Here is an 18,737-nt window from a genome sequence, read left to right on the forward strand (position 1 = left end):
GTCTGCAGAACAGAATAGATAACCCAGAAATAGATTCACAGAAATATGCCCAATTAATTTTTGACAAAGGAGCAAAAGCAATTCAGTGCAGGTAGGACAGCCTTTTCAACAAATCAGACTGGAGCATTTGAACATCCACAGGCAAAAAATGAACCTTGACGTAAACCTCATTCTTTATGCAAAAATTCAAAATGGATCATGAACTTGAACGTAAAGTGATATAACTTCTAGAAAAAAAAATAGAAGAAAATCGTTGAGACTTGAGACTAGGCAAATGTTCTTAGACTTGACACCAAAAGTATGATCCATAAAAGGAAAAATTGATCAAGTGAACCTTATCAAAATTAAATTTTTTTTTAATTTGTTCTGTGAAAGATGCTAGAAAGAGGATGAAGGGACAAATTACAGACTAGGAGAAAATACTAGCAAATCACATATCCAAAAATAAATAAATAAATAAAGGACGTCTGCGTGGAATAAAGAACTTGCAAATGCAACAGTAGAACTAAAAAATTCCAATAAAAATGGGCAAAAGACATGCACAGACATTTGGCTAAAGAGGAGATACAGAAACTTGTACACAGGTGCCTGTAGTAGCTCTGCACTTAGTAACCCCAAACTGGAAATGATCTAAATGTCTTTCAAAGAATGGCTCAAGAAACTCTAGTACATTCAGACCATGGACTACTACTCAGCAGTAAAATGCAACTGGTTTTTTTTTTTAAGCTTTTATATATTTATTTACTTGAGAGAGGGAGAGAGAGAGAGAGCACACAAGTAGAGGGAGTGGCAGGCAAAGGGAGAACAGAGCCCAGAACCCAATGTGGGCTCTATCCCAGGACCCTGGGATCCTGACCTGAGCCGAAGGCAGACACTTAACAGACTGAGCCACCCAGGTGCCCCTAAAACACAACTGTTAACCATGCAACAACTTGGACAAACCTCAAGAAATTATGCTGGATAAAGAAAGCCAAACTCAAAAGGACACATACTACATGATTCTATTATATAATAGAACACAACATAATTGTGGAAATGGGGAACAGAGTGGTGGTTGTTAGGGGTTAAGATGTAGGGGAGGGAGTGGGTGCAGTCATAAAGGGATAGCAAGGGAGTTTTGTGCCTGTACAGTTAAGTATCTTGCTGTGGTGGTGGTTACACAAAGCCGTACGTGAGATGAAACTGCATCCCAGGAAACTCTTCAATCCCTGGCAAACTGGGACAACTGGTCACTCTAGCAGGGGCCATCCTGTAGCCCTTGCGGCCCGAGAAAAATTTTGGACTTCACCTGGAAGAAAATCCAGGTCCTCCGGCTTCTTAGGAAAAAGACCTTTAGGGGTCAGAACCAACACAGGCAAGGACTACTGTACCATTAAGGCAAGAATGAGAGTGGTCCAGTGTGATAGAATGGCCCAATGTTCACCAAACTTTTGGGCTTTCTTCCTGAGCACACGGCTAGACTACGTTTCCCAGCCACCCTTGCAGGTAGGTGTGACTATGTGACTGAATTCTGGCCAGTGGGAGGGCATCCGTACCTCTCGTAGGTGATTTCCATGCCTTGCCCCTTCTACAGCAATCTTTAAGCCGTGTAGTGAGAGAGCAGAGCACAAGCTGGAAGGAACCTGAGACCCGGATGTCCATGGAGGGGAAGGATTTGCTGATCTGGAATACCCGATACGACTGTAATGTGTTGTGGCCATTATACCATTCTTCATCTATTTGTGACTGATGCCCCTGGTGTGCACATCTCCTGGGATGCCATCAGCACCCCTGGCCTCGATGTCCTCTCTGGGTGCTTATGTTGGGGGAGGGTGACCAGATGGCAGGCTAGGATTCCCAGACAGCCCCCTATAGCTACAGAGACCCCCAGACCCTCTGCGCATCTCAGAGCCGGGCAGAGGTCTGAGTTCTGGCTCACAGAATCCCGGAAATAACGGATTCTGAAAAGATTGTAAGACCCTCAGAAAACACAAAATCCCATCCGTGCCACTGAACAGATGGGGAAACTGAGCCCAAGATAACAGGTGCTTGAGGTCCTACAGTGAATCAGCGGATGAGTGAGCCCTCATTCGTCCATTCTTTTATTCAGTCCACAGATATTAAGCACTTTGTATGCTAGGCACACAGATAAAATAGAAGATTCCTGCCCTCATGGAACTTACAAACAAACAAATTGCAAACACGAACAGGACTATGTACTTGATACTATGGGAATAAAGCAAAGTAAGGGGTTAAAGGAAATGGGTGTTCCGCTTTATCTGGAGTGGTCAGAGGAGGTAACCTTGAGCGGAGACAGGCCCTGAAGAGATACCTCAGGAAGGATTTTCCAGACGGCGAGAACAGCAAAAAGCCCCGCTGACGGCACACGACAGAGTCTGAGAAACAGGAGAAGGTTGGGCAGATGGAGCAGAAGGAGTGGGAAGAGAAGGGCTGAGAGGCTAGAGCCTGCCAAGCTGTGTGTCTGTCTGGTAGCCACGGCCTCGGCACAGCCCCCCATGCACATTGCTCTTCCCCAGGCCTGCTCACCTGGGGGCTGTCCTGCTCTGGGCTCTGGAGACTTCAAGACTGGGGGTGGTTGGATAGGGGCTGACTTTCCAACTTCCTCCTCCAGATCTCCCAGGGTCACCTCATTTCTCCGAGTACCTGAATTCCATGTATAAACCCAGAGACTCCTGGATCCAGAGAACACATTCATTCATTCATCCTACAAACATGCTGAGCTCCCGCTCTGTGTCCAGCGTGGGCTAGAGCTCCAGGGACCCAGATATGACTTCATCTCTGGCCTCAAAGAGTTGACAACATAGAGAGAGGGACAGAGACATCAATAGTTAACACCTAGTGCCCAGCTGTGATAGAGATTGTGGGAGCCCAGAGGAGGCACTGAACCTGGCCTGAGAATCCAGGAAGGCTTCCTGGATGAGGAGCGTATCCAGGGCCGGGTCCTGAATGAGTCAGCGAAGAAGGGGGATGGGATGTAGGCCAATATTCCATGGAGAGACCACACATGAAAGGCTCAGAGGTGTGGAGGGCCTGGAGGTGTCTGTCAAATACTGCAATGCATTGAGATCTCTGGGATCAAAGGTGTGAGGGGTGGGATGATGGGGAAACTGAGATCAAAGGGGTCAGAACAAGAGGGCTTTGTAGGCAGAGAGAGAGGGGATCCATGCTGGAAGCTCTGGACACCCTTCCCGCTCTTGTCCTAGACTTGCTGGGTGACCTGAACTAAGAACCCACAATCCTGAGGCCTCAGTGACCCCATCTGTGAAATGGAGCCATTTGGGTGGACTGGCTCCAACATTCCACAAAGATGCCAGAATTCTGTCTGCTGGTGTGTTCGTGGAACCCTACAAAAGAATGGTCAGGCCAGAGGTGCCTCCCTGTGTGTCTCCTTCCCCTCGACGTGCCTTCAAACGTCCCCATTGCACTGGGGACTCACTGAGGATGGAGAGAAGGGGCTGAAGGAGACAAGCCACACACAGGAAAAAGAGAGGACAGTTGTTCAGCAACAGGCTGTCCAAGCTAGGCTCCTCTGTGTCCTGAGTAGTGGCCCAGAGGGCAGGTGCCGGACGCAGACAGGACACTGACCTGCTGTGTGTGGCCTTGGGCAAGTCACTGGCCTCTCTGAGCTTCTTTCCTCCCGGTAAAATGGGGCTAATCAGAATAGAGCCCCCACTGGGTGGCTTTGAAGATCATATTATGTGTAAAGTGCTTAGCACAACCCCAAGCACACAGGCCTCAAAACTGATAGTTCCCATTATTATTACTGGTATTGTTTGTGGTGGGGAGGGCAACAGGAGGTCTGCTGGGTAGGCAGAGGGATCTGGCTGCGAAAGGGTTAAAACGGCCCCAGCTGCTCCCCATCCAGTAGATAAGGTTGGAGGAAACAGAGTCCAGGTCCCCGGCCTCTTCGGCCTCTTCGCAAGTAAATTTATGAGGTGCCGGTCACTTGGAATCAAAGATGAGGGGCTCCCCGCAGGCTGCGCAGGAAATATGCAGGGTCCGTGGCCAGAGAGGACGCAGGACTCTGTCGAAAAAAGGAGGCAGAGCAGGAAGGGCGCACACCAGACGGTCAGGCCGCAGAGTAGGGGACGGTGAAACCGAGAGAGGACAAGAGGACGTGCCAGAGTGGCCCTGAAGGGCCAGGCGCAGAAGCCAGGAGCCACCGAGTAGAAGGGGGAAAATCGGAGGCAGGCGGGGAGTGGGGGTCGGGAGGTGCCGAGAGCACCAGGATGGGGGTCACTTGGCGGTCGCACGTCTGTACCTGCGTCTGGTGGGCGGGCGGCGGGTCTGTGAGTGCGGCAGTGCAGGGGGCGGAACGACGCCAGACCGCGGACGGCCGGACCGACCGACCTCCGGACCCCCACGGGGCGACCCCCGCCTCCCGCCGCGCGCGCCGCCCGGGCGGGTTAACGCACCGCCCCGCGCGCCGGCTCCTCCCCGCAGGGGCAGTGTCCCCGCTCCGCCGACGCCCTCAGTCGACCTGGCGGCCGGCCCCTGGGCGGACGGCGCGTCCCTGGCGGCGGGACCGAGCCCGCGCCCCGCGGATGCGCCCGCGCGCCCGGAGCAGCCATCGGGCCTCCCGGGGAGCCCCCCGCGCGCCCGCCCCGACCAGGCTGCCCAGATGCGGGCGCCACTCTGCCTGTTGCTGCTCGTCGCGCACGCCGTGGACATGCTCCCCCTGAACAGAAGGAAGAAGCAAGGTACGAGGGGCAGCGGGCTGGGTGGCAGGGCACGCACAGCAGGGCAGACAGGGGGATGGCCCTTGGGACATCTGCATGGTGCCCCGGCACCCTGGGCCACTAACTCGTCCAGACAGCCGTCAGGCCCACTTTACAGACGGGGAGACTGAGGCTCCGCGGGCACCTGTCTAGGAAGCTGGCCCAAGGAGGTTCTCCAAGGAAGGAAGGGGCTGGTAGGGCTCTCTCATGACCCACTCCCTAGAGCGGCAGCATTGCTGAGAAGAAGAGTGGCTCTGTGCAGAGACAGGAAGCCCAAGGTGCCAGGCCAGAGGACTCTGGGACTAGGGGACAGAATTAGTGGCTTAGAAGCCATGCCAAGTATTCATGCTGAGCCGGGAGACGACATATACAGCGCCGGGCTGGGAGTCCAGATGGCCCAGTCTCAGCCCCATCATTGACCCTGACTCACCGTGTCACCTTCGGGAAGGCGGTATTCCTTAGTGGGCCCCCCTCTGGCAAGGGCATGAGCCTTGTGAATTCAGGGAGACCTAGAAGAAGTACCAGAGCCCCCCAGTTTTTCCATCTTGACCTCCTGGGAGTACTCAGAAGGTAAACCAAGTTTCAGACTATAAATGTACCTGGGGCACAGAGGAGCCCCTTGCACCCTCAGGGTCCTATGTCACAGCCGCTCACTGTGAGAGTCAGAATGTCCTCAAGAGGTGGGTTTGAGGCTGTCGCTGCAGAGTGGGGGTCGGCAGAGCCGGTGGGACTGAGGAGGGCAAGCAGGGGGGAAAGTCTCCCGAGCTGGTGTCAGTCTGAGAGCCAACTTTGGAATACTGGCCACTGTGCCAGGGTTGTCCCTCGTTAAGGGAATCCCCACCGCGTCCTCATGACAGCACTCTTCCCGTTTGATAAAGCTGGGTGCCAAGGCTCGGTCAGGTTAGGTAACTTTGCTAAGTTGTCCAGCAGGTGAGTGGAAGACCCAGTGTCTTCTTTCTTTCCAGCTGTCGTGTTAGGTCTGAACGAGGCTACATGGGAGTAAGAGCGTCTGCCCTCTAGGGGCATCTAGTCCATTTGAGTGAAAAGCCCTGCATGGACAGTCACTCCTGGGGTGGAGCAGGAAGCAGAGAGGGGCTATGGGAGGATGCAGAGGGGGGATTGGGTGGGGGTGACTGGCCCAAAGGGCTCCAACCCCTGGCGTGACTGGTTGGAGGGACCCAGGGGTCCGAGCAGTGGGTGGGCTTCAGGTGAGCCGGTGCAAGTTTGTGACTTCATGGGGATGTTCTGTGGATGGCCCTTGTATAGCGCCTGAGTCCATGGGCTCTGGAATCAGCCTGCCTGACTTCAAATCCCAGCTTCCCCAGTGACCAGCTGAGTGACCTTGGGAAAGTCACTTTGCCTCTCTGAGCCTGGCTTTACCCATCTGATGGTCTTTTAGAAAACCTCTAAGATTTTTCTCAGTTTTAAAATGGACCAAAGAAATAAAAATACAAACCTTCTCCTCATTGACTCCTCTTTAAAAGAAAGGGGGGGGGGAATAATATCCGATGTATCCGGCTCCCAAGGCAGATGTGGGCAAGACTGAATTAGTGTGTATGTTTAGTGAGTAGCCAAGTACACGGGCTCCTTGTAGGTACCAGGCATCTTCATTTCCTGTGCGTGGGGCCCCTGGCTACTCACAACAGTCTCGTGGGGTTGGGGGCGGGGGGATGCTTATGATCTGGATGAGGATTCAGAGAGGGAAACTGATCTGTCCAACGTTGCCCCGCGGGTGAGTAGCAATGCAGGCTGGACTCCCACTCCATCTGTCAGGATGGCTCCTGAGCTGGGTTGGCTTTCCCTTCCCAGAGCCTCCGTGTCCCCATCTGAAGAGGAGCTGGTTGGGGAGATCTTTAAGATGCGCGACGCGCGCGCACACACACAGATTAAAGGAAAAGAAAACTTCCAATTCCTTTCCCCATCCGCAGTTGCTCGGTGAGGAGCTTGGGCAAGGCTGCTCCCGACACTGCCCCAGTTTGGCAAGGGGGCTCTCAGCGCCCCTCCCCACAATAGTTGATGTCTTGTGTATGGGACATAAACATGCCCCATCCAGCAACTCCAGAGAGAGGTTTGTAGCTCCACTTATCAGTCAGGTGCAATGGAGAGAGCCTTGGATTTCAGTCCCACCCTGGACCCCTTTGCACCCCGGGCAGCGAACTCCCCTGCTCCTGCCAACAGCCTCAGTTTCCCCACTGGCCTCAGGGTGGGAGTGGAGGGGTAGGAAAACCCTTCCTGTAGCATATTCTGCAAAGTGGTCGTAGGAGTCCTGGCCAAATAGGTTTGGGAGATGCTGAGTTAAGCAGATTTGTTGGCCGCAGGACTTATCAGAGCATTTATGGTGAAGTGGTGGGGCCAGACAGCAGGTCCTTTCCCAAACTAATTGTGCAGCAGAGGGTCATTTTTCATGAGACAGCTGCTTGGAAAACTCCACATGACATCCTTGAGGGTCTTACCGGCTTTGACATTCTGCTGTCACTTTAGAAGGAGAATGTGTCCTGAAGGCAGCTAGGCAGTGGCCGTGCTTCATGCATCCATGTCTTCACTTGTTCATTTGACAACCGCTACAGGCAGCCTCTGTGCCAGGCTGTGTGCTGGGAAACTTGGAGATGCCAAGGTGTACAGACCCGGGGCCTGCCCTTGAGCAGCTGCCAGGGTGGAGGGATGCCCCTTCCCTCACTTTCCCAGCCTCCCCTCCATGCCCGAGCCCTGGGCCTCAGTCTTCGGCCTGCTCTGCAAGGCCCAGCAGCGGCCCAGGCTGAGCTGCCGCCCTCGGGGCTTGGCACCCGCAGACCCATGCTTCCTCAAGCTCTGGCGTCACTGTTTTCTGATGAAACCCAATTTTTCTGTTTCTTTTTTTTTTTACCCCAATTTTTCTGTTTCTAAGACAAGAAAGAATGAAAGAAAAGGCTTGAGGAAGGTTCTTGGATCTCAAATATCTCTTACAAAACAACATGTTGATTAATTAAGTGTAAACGAATCAGAACCAGATGGAAACGTTTCTCTTGAGACATGATGGGCTATCCCGGCAATGGGACTGTCAGGGAGCGTGAGGGAGCTCTGGCCTGCACCCCCCAACCCCGATATGGAGCTTCATTTAGGCAACGAGAAGACGGGCTGTGATGGACTTCCCTTACATTCAAGTCCTGCTGGAGGCTAGAGTCCCCCACGTTCACATGGTGATTTCAGATCCTTCTAGACCCGAGGCAGCAAGGGGCAGAGGGAATTTGGGGAGTTCAGCTCTGGAATTCAGATAAGGTTCAAATCCTGAGCCCTCCGCCCCGGACGTATGACCTTGGACAGGTCACATGCGTTCTCCAGTCTTCGGCTCCACAGCTGTGAAATGGGAACAGCTGTACCTATCCCTTTGGCAACAGTCCCAGAGGGAAGGTGTCTGGAAGCACACAGTAGGTGCTTTATAAAGATTCTACTACTTCTCCCTCCCATTTTACAGCAGGCTAGGGTGTTCTCTGGACCAGGGAGAAAAGGGGGTTTCATGTGGGTTGAATCTCACTTCTGCCCTTGTCCCCTCTGTGAGCCTCTTTTTCTGCATCTGTAAAAAGACTGTGGCAGCGCCTCCCTTGGGGGGGGGTGAGTATGAACATTCTCTGTAAATGGCAAAGTCCCACGTGGAGCGCTGGGCAGGCAGCACTGTCCCCTGCGTGTAGCAGGGAAGCCAAGACCCGGCAAGCAGGTGCCCGAGGCAGTGGCCGAGATGGGGAAAGACCCAGGTTTCTTGTCTCCAGGGCTGGGTCAGGGCCGGGCAGGCCCAGAACAAGGTGCGTCCCCCTCAGTGCTGGCCTCCAGGTGACACCGGCTAAAGACGCACGTCAGGGGCAGCTCTGGAAGGGGAACCAACTGCTAAAGGATGGGGTGAGGGGTGTTAACCGCACCTGGAGGGCTCAGGAAAGGCACCGCGTGTCAGTAGAATGCTACCTCGGGCAAGTCACTCAAGTCATCTTTATCCCTCTGGGCCTGGGTCTCTTCCTAAAAGATGGCTGGTTGAGAAAAGGAAAGCAGTATGTTTGGCACATAGTAGGCACTCAATAAACTTGTCTCTGCTCCCACGCCTTCTCCCTCTGCAGCCAGTTCTGGAGCCAAACCTGAGATGCTGCTTTCACCTCACACACCCTCACTCTTGGGGGAACCCACCTCCCTCTCCAGGGATGGAAACTACCCAGCCCCCACCCCATCGCCAAAGGAGTGCCTTGAGGCCACTTAGTGTGGGCTGGCCACGTGCCAGGAGCTCTGCACAGCGGGAATCCTCACTATGGCACTGCCTGGCGGACACCCATTTCCCAGACAAGGGAACTGAGGCTCAGAAAGGGCCAGTGACCTGCCCAGGAACTCCCAACATCGGGGCTGTGGCCCCAGAGTTTTGGAGGCTTCAAAGCCTGTGCAGAGAAATACACGTGGGTCCTGTTGATGACTTGCCAGGGGCTGCAAGGCGGAGGCATCTGAGACGAGCCTTATCACAGGGATTTTGTCAGGCAGCCGTGGCAGCAGGGACGGGACTGGGGACTCCAGCAAGAGGAAGGGAGGGTCTGGTCAGGTGGAAAAAGCCGAAGGGGCTGTGTGGCCAGAGGAAATAGAGGTCCGATTGTGGACAGGGTGAGAGTCGAGTCACGGAGGGGCCTTGGATGCCACCTTTATCACAAAGAAATATTCATTGAGCCCCTCCTCTAGGTCAGGCTCCGGACTAGATGTTGACAAGCACGGTAGAGATGCGCTCCATTGTCCCTGCTGTCAGAGGGCTCAGTGTGTCCTTGAGATGTCAGTGACAACCCATCAGAAAGACTGACGCGGACAGGACCCCACTGCCCCTCAGTGCGGCCTTCAGTGGCAGGTCAGGGGCGTTCCCGGCCTCCGCTGAGCAATCTGACACTCAACGAGGGGACGTTGCTTGGCTAAGGTGACCTTATCCATTTTGTTCTCCCGTGTCTTTGTGTCCGTCTATCAGTTCACTGTTTATTTGTCCATTTTTCCATCTAGTAAAAAAACCGACGCTTGCATGAACGCAAAGTTTTCAAACTGAGGTTTGCAACCCATCAGCAGGTTGGGGAACTAAATTTAGTAAGTACAGCCAGCAATTTTGAATGAAGAGGGATACAATGCCATGGAACAGAACACGACAGTATAGAATAGAATAAAATGGGGGAGAGGGGTCAGGAAACTTTTTTTTGTAGAGAGCCAGATAGTAAATATTTCCGGCTTTGCAGTCCACCTATGACCTGTCCCACACTCTTCTTTGTTGCTGTTGCTGTAAACCGTTCTCAGCTCAGGGCGCCTGTGGGGCGCAGTCATTAAGCGGCTGCCTTCGGCTCAGGGCATGATCCCGGCGTTATGGGATCGAGCCCCACGTCAGGCTCCTCTGCTGGGAGCCTGCTTCTTCCTCTCCCACTCCCCTGCTTGTGTTCCCTCTCTCGCTGGCTGTCTCTCTGTCACATAAATAAATAAAATCTTTAAAAAATAATAAATAAATAAATAAATAAATAAATAAATAAATAAACCGTTCTCAGCTCAGGCCATACAGAAAGGCCGAGGGCCGGATTTGGCCCATAGGCTAGAGTTAACGAACCTCCTTTTTAGAAAATATCAGAATGTGTTACAGGTATTCGGATTATATATTATTTTGAGAGATGTGTTTCCATGTACACATGTATGTGAGTGTGTGTTTGAGCAAGTGAGTATGCGTGCTCATGTGTGTGCACATAGTTGGGTATGTGTGAGAGTGTTTGAGTGTGTTTGTACTCGTGTGTATTCGGCGTGCTGTGTGTGAACGGATATAAAACTGGATTTTTTACCACTGTCAAGGAGGCGTGGAGGCTGCTGGATCAGCTGAGCCCAATACGGTCCCCATAAATCTCTCAGAGAAGCTTCTAGGAGGTCCCTGTATCACCGCTGGGGAGACTAAGGCCCCGGGGATCCTAGGGCAGGAGGCATGTGAACCCAGAGCTGCACGGGCTACACCAAGTTGCCTCAATGAGCAGCACGTACCCCTGACACATTTTGCGAGTCGTGTGCCTATTTCTGATGGCCCTGAATCTGGTGGCCACGTACTTCTCAAGACACGGGGTTTTAGCCCCAAAAGATGGGGCGATCGGTCAGAGCCCTAATACCCTCCTGCATCAGACACCCCTGGGCAGCCGGTGGGTGCCAGACATTGTGTGGGCCTTTCGCACTGATCCTGCTGGCCAGATGAGGTCGCTCCCCCTTGCCCTTCCAGAAGAGGAAGGCTGGTTCAGAGAGGGTACCTGGTTTGTCCCAGGCCACATAGGAAAAGGATGTGTGGCCTGGGTCTTCCAGATTCCAGACCCACAGGAGCAAATTCTGCCCCACAGACTTCTCTGGAAATCCCATCCAATGCCGTGACCCCGCCCCCTGATTCACACAGCACTTTACAGTTTGTGGAAGGGTCCCACTTTCCTTTTTTATAGAATAGTGGAATGCTAGAGCTGAAAAGGCCAATTGAGACCTTTGAGACCAATACTTATGCAAAGGGGGGCTCAAGCCCCCGGTACCCAGCACCTGGCACCCGGCCATGGGTGGAAGTGAGGGTGCAGCCGAGACTGGGGAGGGAGGGAGGGCGGCTTTGGAGAGATAGAGGAAGGTAGCCAGCTCCAGAGCCTGAAAGTCCTGGTGTTGGGCCCCCGAGAGCCTCAGGTTCCCTGTATGACGCGGCTGTGCTGGGTCTGCTGTGCCTTTCTCCCACGTCCAGGATAAACGTCAGACAAGAGGGATGGAGTGAAGAGGACATTCGTAGCTCGCAGGCTGCTGGCAGAGGGTTCTTAATAACGAGAGGCCAGCCCGGGCTTGGGAGCCTCAAATGGGCCCCTGGAGTGACCTGTGTGCCACACGGGCTCCATGGCTTGGCTGTGGGCTTCCATGAGAGGGCGCTGGCTGAGGCCTGGGCGAGACCAGAGCCATCACAGCCTTGAGGCCCCATGCTTCCCTTAGCACGGCGGGCTGTGGGCCCTGGCTGGACACAGAAGGCCCCAGATGCCGTGGATACCCAGGAACACGCTCCTCACCTGCATTTCCACACATGTGTACGTTCCTAAAATCATGTATTTTTTTCTTTAAAAATACTAAACTTTCACTGGCATCAAAGGTTTTTAAAAGTCTGTTTCTGATTTGGTTTTACGGTTGAACGTTTAGTCTATGCCAGATGCTGTTACCTGTATTATTTTATTTTATTTTAACAATATCAGGCACTGTTCTAAATACTTTACACAGATGAACTGGTTAAATTTTCTTAATAAACCTATGAGGCGGGTCCTATTATTATCCCTGTTCTACGGATGAGAAGACTGAGGCACAGAGAGGTTCGGTAGCCTACCCAAGGTCACACAGCTGAGGTTCAAATCCTGCCTGGTCCCAGAGCCCGAGCTCTACTGAGCTCAGTTGCCTCCCAGCCTTATTTAATCCTCAGAGGTTGCTGTGAGGACTATTATCCATATTTTACAGAGGAGGAAACTGATTTAAGAGCGAGGGGCATTAGTTAAACTATATGAAATTGCCATTTTTATAGGTCCACAACAGCCTACTATTAGCAATTTCATATACTTCAGTCCAATAGCTTGGCAGAGTAAGTTTGGCAAAAGCAGGATTTAAACCCAGACAATTAATTCCAAAGCTGGGGTACATAACCACCCCATCAGGCCTTCTCCCAATTCAGCCGCAGAATGGCCTTACAGAGGAGGCCCCAAGCTCAGAGAGGGCAATTGACTTGCCAAGGGCACAGAGCCAGGACAGGGAGAAGTTGGGATATGCCTCCAGGTCTCCATGGGCCGGAGCCTCCTTTCTTGGCCTGTGCAGCAGGCAGTGCTATTAGGACACATGCCTTCAGCCCCAACCTCGGGGATCCTTCCAGGTCCCACAGGGAACGGTCTGGTTCCCATCGCGGATGGGTGAGGCCCTCCTCTTGGGCACGGCTGCTTCAGGCCAGGCCACCGCCGCCTGCCCTGGGCTGATTTCTTGGAGTCATGCCACATGATTCATAGGGCCCCTGCTCTGCGGTCCAAGGTGGGGGCTCCAGGGCGCCATTGTGGTGGGGGTTCTGTTTCACCAGCTCAAAAGAAAGGCATTCCCAAGCCTGGGGGACCCAGACCACATGGGGAAAACCACTCCCTTGTGCCAGAAGCCTACACTTTCCCTGAAGCCCGACAGCAGTGCCCACATCCGCAGGGGTGGGGACTCGCAGAGGAGGAATGTCAAGGCTGCCCTTCCGGAGCCTTCTCTGGTGTTGGCAAGTGGGCACGGCTGTCGCTAGCAAGTCCCAGATAAGCAGTGGGAGGCCAGTGGGCTGTCACGAAGGCCGTGGGCTCTGCCGCTCGCTAGCTGAGTGACCTTGGGCAGGTCATCTCTCCCTTCTGTGCCTCTATTGGCTAACTTGGAAATAGGACATTTCTAGCAAATACGGGGGGTGCTCTTGAGAGTTCCAGTGCCAGGCGGGGAGGGTGGGATTTGGGCTCGGCTCCCACCTCTGGAACTGCCATGCTTGCGTGCAAATATTCCACTTGCCAATCCCAGTGTCATCTGTCGCTACCGTGGGGACAGTCATAGCATCTACCTCATATGGTCTTCAGGCTCAAGAGGATGCATGTAACCCACCAGAGAGAGAGGAGGTGTTCAATTAATGGCGGTAACCGTCATGCACCGGGGTAGGCTGGCTCTTGCTAGGGTCCAGAACATTCCAGCCTGATGTCCGACATGTCCCTGCCTGTGCTTGGAAGTCCTCAGGAGACCTAACTTGTCAAAAGAAGGTCACTCTAAAGAGCCCAGATTCAGTGGGTGGAGTGGTCCTAAATGCTGTGTGGCTGTGACACATGACCGCTCTCTCTGGGCCTCTGTTCACTCCTCTAGGAACCCGGACCTCAGAGGACAGCGGCGAGGATGGAAGGATGTGTGTGCTTTACGTGCGTGGTGCTGGCGCATTATAAATGTATAAATGATGTGATGGCTATTTGTGGATGAGGCTGTCGTGGGGCCTGACGTCCTACCCTTTGCCCACAGAGCCTGGAAAAACGCGGTCAGATGCTGTCTCTTGGACATGCTTTTCCTTCCTCCTCCTCCCCGGTCCCCCTTCTGGCAGGCATTTGAGTCAATCAGACTCCTTAATTCATAGCACATTATCAGCACCAGTCGTACAAAATCCTGCTCTTGTTTTGTATTTTCTTTTTCTTTCTTTCTTCTTTAAATTGTTACGGATTGCCAACCTTTTATTTGATTCTTAAATTTATTTCACTTATTTAAAAATTGTTCTTTTTTATTTTATGTAAACATTTAAATTTTATTTTTAAAGTTTTCATTATTAGTAGTTTTAATGTTTAATTGTAATTAAAATTAATTTTAATGTGTTTAAATTTACATTATAAATTCGTTTTTAATTTTACTCTTACATTTTGTTTTTCTTTTCTTTTTTTTTTTAAAGATTTTATTTATTTATTTGACAGAGACAGCCAGTGAGAGAGGGAACACAAGCAGGGGGAGTGGGAGAGGAAGAAGCAGGCTCCTACCGGAGGAGCCTGACGTGGGGCTCGATCCCAGAACGCTGGGATCACGCCCTGAGTCAAAGGCAGACGCTTAACGACTGCGCCACCCAGGAGCTCCTTACATTTTGTTTTTCTAAATTATTTTTATTTTATTGTTTTAGTTTTAAAAGGTTATTTATTTTACATTTTGTCAATTTTAATTATTTTTATTTGATTTTCATTCCGCTTATTTTCATTTATTTTTTTATTTTTTTTATTTTTTTTTATTTTTTTTTTTAAAGATTTTATTTATTTATGTGACAGAGAGACAGCCAGAGAGAGAGGGAACACAGCAGGGGGAGTGGGAGAGGAAGAAGCAGGCTCACAGCAGAGGAGCACGATGTGGGACTCGATCCCGGTACGCCAGGATCACGCCCTGAGCCGAAGGCAGACGCTTTAACGACTGCGCTACCCAGGCGCCCCTCATTTATTTTTTTAAATTTTTTATTATATTTTATTTTTATTTTGTCCACTTTTTTATTGTGTTTCCTGAATTTTTCTTGTCAATTTATAGGACTTCTTTGTGTTGCCTACATACTGACCCCCTGTCGGTTTTGACATTGAGAATATTTTTCTTCAGTCTGACACCCATCTGTTAACTTTTTATGTCATTTGGAGAATAGAAATCATTACTTCTGATAATGTTCACGTGGTCAAATCCCGTATGAGTTTTTTGGGGGAGAGGGTTTTCTTCTGCCTTGTGGTCTGGGTTTTTTGATCTTAGAAAATGTACTTATAAGGGTCTCCAGGAGGGCTGGGTTGTTGGAGTGTGTGACTCTTGATCTCGGGGTTGTGAGTTCAAGCCCTACATTGGGCACAGAGATGACTTAAAAATAAAATCTTTAAAAAAAGAGAAAGTGTGCTAATAAGAAGGTCTCGTTAGAAGGGTGTGAGCCCCTGATTCTCCATCCCTTCAGGGGACCACCCTTTCTGTGAGCCCTGCTTCCTTGACGATGCTGACGGTCCTGGTACAGCAGGCCTCAGCCCCTCCCAAGCACATTTCTGGAAGTGTCAAATGCAGGTGATGCTTCTCCGTTCACCCTTGTCCCTGAATGTCCTCTTAGTCACTGCATTCCAGCTGGCACATGCTGTTAGCCGGACCAACCCCGTCCTTGGGGGCCCCGGACTAATGGAAGCGGTGGGCCCACCAGAGTGGGTTTTAACATACGAGTAGGAGAGAGGCAGCTGGAGCCCCTGCCCCTGGAGACAGTGACGTTGGCTTGAAGGGCATCCCGAGGGGGCTCAGAGTCCTCCCCTTGGGCCGAGCAGCCCTAGTCCGAGGCTGCCATTCTCCCAGAGCTGCTTTGGCTAAAGGGCCAGAGTTCGTGGATCGTCTTATTCTCCTGTATCCACACCGTACACCACCCCCACCACCAGAAGAAGAAAGAATACAAGCACTCAGGACATTTGTGTGCAAAGCTGACTTCACTGAAGATCATCCCTTCTGCTTGGAGTCAGTCCTCCTCCTGTCTGTCCTCACAAACAGCTCAGGGCCCCCTTGGGCTGACCTTGGGCCTTGAGAGACATATGGCTTTCAAGGGCTTTCCTCTGCTTTTGGAGAGCCACAGGGCAGGAGTCCGCAGGCAGTGGCCAACAGGCCATCCGGGAGGCAGGACCCCCAGCAGTTTGGAACTTGGACTCTGGTTTGCATCCACCCAACTTCTCGTGAGTTCATGGGTTGAGCACGCCATCTCTCTGAGCCTGTATCCTCCTCCGTGAAAATGGGGAATGTGTAACCCCAGCCTTGTAGAGCCGTGGTGCGTTTGAGACGATCTAACACAAGGGCCAGGGTGGCAGGGGTTCCTCAGCCAGCATTAGCAGGGCTCTGCGCAGTCGCAGTCCTGGTCCCTTCGAGGACCTGCCAGAGCTCATAGTGACCGGCTTCTCTGGCTCCGCACTGCTCATCTTGGTTCCAGACCTTTGTTCTGATTTTAACTGGGGAAGAAGGAGGGTTCCATTTTGCAGATAAGGAAACTGAGGCCCACTGACAGTGGATGTTAAATTTTCTGGCCTGTGCAAGCCCAGACGCCTCTGACCACCTGGGTTTCAGTTTGGTGGAGACGATGCCTCGGTGCCATGAGAGGTTTAGAGCCAAGATCATCAGTGTCCCCATTTTCCCTGTGCTCCTGCTACCGCCACACATGCTGTGCCTGTTTCCCCTTCTTCCATTCAGTCCCTCCCGCCTGGCATCCTACCATTTATTGAGCACCTAGTATGGGCCAGGTGCCTTGTGTGCATTGCAACCTTGGGAGCTTGGTACCCATTTTACAGAAGGGGAAAGTAGACCCAGACGGAGGAAGTCAGTTACCCAGGTTCCCACAGCCCTCACAGAGTCTGGGTTGGAATCCAGGCTGGGGGCTCCAAAGAGCTCCTTTTCACTGTGCCAGCACTGGGTTAGCTAAGCCCAGGGCAGAGCATAAGCCTAAGTCTGGCTCCCGTTTGGTGAGTGCTTTTGGCATATACGCTGGGCACACGGCCAGGTGTTCTGTGGGTTATTACCCGCCTTTACCCTCCGGACAACCCTTGGAGAGCATCATTCTATTTTGCAGACGGGACACTGAGGCTCAGAAAGGCCAAGGGGCCTTCTCGGGTCAAGGTGGCAAAGCTGGGATCCCAAACCCACGGGTGTGTGACCTGGGCTCCCACCTGCCTGGCGCTTCCCCCCCCTCCCCATTTCCCGCTGCTGGACAGCTGGTCTGGGGTGGGGGTTTGGGCCTGGGCAGATGTCACTGTGACTCACCACCTTTTCTCAACTTGGAGCCTGACTTAGGAAGCCACCGTGTCGGGGCCTCGGGGTTTGCGGCATCTGGAGGGAAGGGCATGGGCAGCAGCGGCAGGGAGCACAACTGAGCGGCGAGGCTGCTTCACAGCCAGAGGGGACCCAGGACGGGGACCTGGTCCTGGCGGCCTGTGGAAGTCAAGAGTGACAGCAGGGCAAGGAGGCCCAACCAGAAGTGATGGCAAGGGGACGCAAAAGCGATTTGGGCATTTATGGAGGAGGCTGTGGTGTAGACGCAGTTGTGGGATTCTCAGATCAGGTCTCCTTAGATCTAAGGCTGGGTAACGGATCTGTAAGCACCAACCACGTGCCACACCAGGACTGGGCCACTTACCTTGTAATTCTCATTGGAGCCCACGGCAGAGCGTGCCTGTCCCCCCTGCCTCCTTCCACGGCCACCAGCCTCGTCCAGAACACCTGGAAAACCGCCAGCCTCACCCCGGCTGGCTCCCACTCTTGCCCCCTGCCCCCTCCCCCTCAGCACCTGCTGGAGCGCCGGCAGACCCTCACCTGCTTCTAGGAAGATCCAGGACCATGCAAACCGCTTCCAAGCCCACAACCCGGGGTTCCCGACTTCACCTGCCACGGCTCTCTCTGCCCTGCCACTGCCCTCTTCCATAGCAAGCTCTTTCTGGCCTCTGGACCTCCGTGCTTCCTGGTCCCGGGGCCAAGAATACCTCTCTTGTATGTCTCAGCCAGGCCGTTCTTGGCCCAGAACCTCGTCCCATCACTCTCTTGACTTTCATTCACTCCCTGTCACTACCGCAAATAATCGCTCTCTCCTTCAGGAAGCAGACTTCTGTGATGGGTATTAAGGAGGGCACGTATTGCATGGTGCACTGGGTGTTATACACAGTAATGAATTCATGGAACTTTACATCAAAAACTAGGGATGTACTGTATGGTGACTAACATAATATAATTTAAAAAAAAAAAAAAAGGAAGCAGACTTCCGGAGGGGAAGGACCCTCTTGTTTGCTGATGTGTCCCCAGTGCCTAGAACAGTGCCTGGCACAGAGAGGCCCGCGATAGGAAGGAACAAGCTTTCCAGTGAGTGGGTGTTTGTCTCCATTTTACAAGTGAGCAAACTGAGGTTAAATAGTTGTCCCAGCGGGTAAGTGGGACCTGGAGTTGAGAGCAGGCCTGTCTGATCGCAAACCTTGGGCTCCCACCTCCATCCTGTGCACCTCACTACTGAGCAGAACTGATGGGGAAGGGGTGTCCCCTGCAACAGCCAGCCACAGCCATCCTCAGCCCCGGGGCAGCGGCAGGCAGAGGAGTCCTAGCCTCCCAAGTCAGGTGCCAGGGGCCAGATGGTACACAAGGCCAAAGGGACAGGACCAGCTGGCTGGAGATAAAGGGCCAATGGCAGCTCTCCAGTAACCAGGGTTCCAGCCCTGCCCTCTGGTGACCACCTGGGGGGCTCTAAACGGTACCTGCCTCTCTCTGGGCATCAGGGCACCATCTTTAAAATGACATCACTACCCTCATCCTACAAATTCTAAACTTTAATAGACACTACCCAATTCCCTTCTCAAAAGGGGGGTCTGGATGACTTCAGTCTTACACAGTTTCTGTATCCCACAGGTCACAAGTAATATTTCCTTCTTATTTTAATCTTCATTTTGAAAATGATTAGTGAGGTGGGACAGCTCTTCCTGTGGTGTCCGGCCCATTTGTCTTTCTTCTTTGAATTACTTGTAATATCTT

At 52.5% G+C, this 18,737-nt stretch overlaps 1 protein-coding gene across 1 annotated transcript in view; it reads left to right on the forward strand.

The window, feature by feature from the left end:
- The first annotated feature begins 4,621 nt into the window (after positions 1-4,621).
- RSPO4 (R-spondin 4) overlaps positions 4,622-18,737 on the forward strand; it is a 33,398-nt gene continuing 19,282 nt past the window's right edge. Inside the window, exon 1 of the mRNA XM_040638664.1 lies at positions 4,622-4,700. Within this exon, the coding sequence (XP_040494598.1) occupies positions 4,622-4,700 (79 nt within the window). The remainder of the gene's footprint in view (positions 4,701-18,737) is intronic.

Source organism: Ursus maritimus, unplaced genomic scaffold (genome assembly GCF_017311325.1).
Source record: "Ursus maritimus isolate PB19 unplaced genomic scaffold, ASM1731132v1 scaffold_22, whole genome shotgun sequence".
Classification (NCBI taxonomy): Eukaryota; Metazoa; Chordata; class Mammalia; order Carnivora; family Ursidae; genus Ursus; species Ursus maritimus.